Raw genomic sequence first — 2,163 nt, 5'->3', positions numbered from 1 at the left:
TTTATTCAAACCTAATAGTTTTTCCAGAGTTTTTGGTTTTAAACGCGTTGGAAGTTATGGGTTCAACCAATCTTTTGGTCAAACCAATCTAACTTTGGCAGGGTTTTTAGGGCAAACCAATACACGTTTGTCACATTAGCCATCTTGTGGCTCACCTGAGATATCGAAGCAAAGCAAGAGACATTACAATCAGATGGGGAGCTCTTTCACTGTATACGTCAACGTTAAAAACAACTCTTTTATCAGATCATCAGAACAGTAAGTTCATTTATACCCCTAGATAGCTTTGCTTTGTAGCGGTTATAAATACATTCACACACAGATAAAAAAAAAAACAACAAAAAATATTAAACATTGACTCCACAGTCAAATCAACAACTCCAGCAGAGGAGAGCCTAGTTTAATTATCAAGATGCGTAGGAATAGGTATATCGCAGGCTCTCAGCCATTTAGTTTATTGGAAAATAAATCTTCCCAAAGGTTAGAGGACAGTAACTCTTGTGGACTGAACTTGCTCACCACTGCTGCAGAGAAAAAGCCTAGAGCTCAGTCTCCTTGTGTTCTTAAGAAAATGTTTACCCAAACTCCAGACATCAGAGAGTCTGTTCTTATTATTCCACATATCTTGTTACACGTCTGTAATCAGGCCTCCTTCAGCATCACCATGGAGCCATCAGGAAACTCTACAAGCAACCACACGTCAAACTCAACCGGTGCAGAGGGTTCATGGGAGATCAGCGACAAGACTAAACTGTGCAGATTCCTCTGCTACGGCTCTGAGGGTGACATCTACACCGCCAGAGAGCAGGGCCGCGTCTCCATGGACAACGCCGGAGCGCTGCTGACCTTGCTGCAGGATGGGAGAGGTGCAGAGGTGGTGGAGGAGATAAAGCACTTTGCCCTAGAAGGTCGCGCAGTCAGACCAGGTCCGGCCCTCTTTGCCCTGGCTTTGTGCTCCCAACATTCTGAGCTGAAGACAAGGCAGGCGGCGTTCAAAGCCTTGAAGGAGATCTGTAGGGACCCCGCCAACTTGTTTTCCTTCGTTCAGTACAAAAAGGAGCTGAAAGAAGGCATGAAATGTGGGATCTGGGGGCGCGCCCTGAGGAAGGCCGTGTCCGACTGGTACAATGAGCAAGACCCCCTGAGACTGGCTGCAGCTGTGACCCGATGTAAACAAAGAGAGGGCTGGTCTCACCAGGACCTGCTCAGGCTCTCCCACACAAAACCAGCCACTGATGGTGAGTGGGTGCTGATAATTTTAACATATAGGGGGGTCGGAACAGTGATGTGCAATGCTTTGTGATTTCAGCTGTTGCCTTGATCAGCAAATATGTAACAAAGGGGTGGAAGGAGGTCCAGGAGGCTTACGCAGACAAGGAGAACTCGGAGGAGGTTGTCCAAGTGCTTTCCTATCTGGAGGTGGTGGAAAAGGCCAAACACAGCTGTGATGAGCTGGAGGTCAGCGGTTTAATAGAGGAGCACAAGCTGGAGAGGGAGCAGCTGCTCACAGATCATCTGAGATCAAAGCAGGTAATCTGTTTTATTAGTAATTTTTTATCTTTTATTGATGGGAAAATATCAGTTTTATGAGCAAATAGAAAGCTATCTTTGAGCTTTCTACTTTTGGAAACAAGTTCAACCCAGACAAGTTTATTCTTTAGATATGGTGCATTCACTGATTATTTAAAAGGTCATCTTTATTAGTCAGAGAGGAACATATATGTAGTAAATAAGCGGTTTGATTTAAAACACATTAACTACTTTCCACGGAAGTAAACTGCACTCGGGTCAACATTTCTCACTTTTAGGGTGGAACCAACTTTAGAATAGAAACTGCCTGTAATTGGTCACTTTTCATAAAACCCCGCCTCTTTACAGAGTTCAGTTTTCTTCCTAGTTGTGGCGTATAACATTAGCAAAGCATCTTCAAGCTAATCGCTGTTCTCTCAAAGAGTTAAAAATCGGTTTACAGTCATGAATGTGTTCTGACAGCGTTAGCAATGTGGCCTACAATGATTAATGTTAAATTGGTATGAGCTAAGCTTACGTTACCTTTACTATTTATACGGAGGATAATGAGGTTTGAATTAACTCTCATTTATCATGCACGTTTCTATTTATTTTATAAGTTTGCTTCTACTTATGTGCATTTTTTTTCATCCA

The 2,163-nt window shown here is 43.1% G+C and overlaps 1 protein-coding gene across 1 annotated transcript in view; it reads left to right on the top strand.

Moving 5' to 3' along the window:
* The window catches only part of trove2 (TROVE domain family member 2), a 15,307-nt gene that overhangs the window by 2,052 nt on the left and 11,092 nt on the right, over positions 1 to 2,163 (top strand). The window contains exons 2-3 of the mRNA XM_015371404.1: positions 647 to 1,238; positions 1,310 to 1,530. Coding sequence (XP_015226890.1) covers positions 665 to 1,238; positions 1,310 to 1,530 — 795 coding nt within the window. The 5' untranslated portion in view covers positions 647 to 664. The remainder of the gene's footprint in view (positions 1 to 646; positions 1,239 to 1,309; positions 1,531 to 2,163) is intronic.

The sequence above is a fragment of the Cyprinodon variegatus genome, unplaced genomic scaffold, assembly GCF_000732505.1.
Source record: "Cyprinodon variegatus isolate N-32 unplaced genomic scaffold, C_variegatus-1.0 Scaffold57, whole genome shotgun sequence".
Lineage (NCBI taxonomy): Eukaryota > Metazoa > Chordata > Actinopteri > Cyprinodontiformes > Cyprinodontidae > Cyprinodon > Cyprinodon variegatus.
The sequence above is the reverse complement of the archived record's forward strand: the minus strand, read 5'-3'. Positions and strand labels throughout refer to the sequence as shown.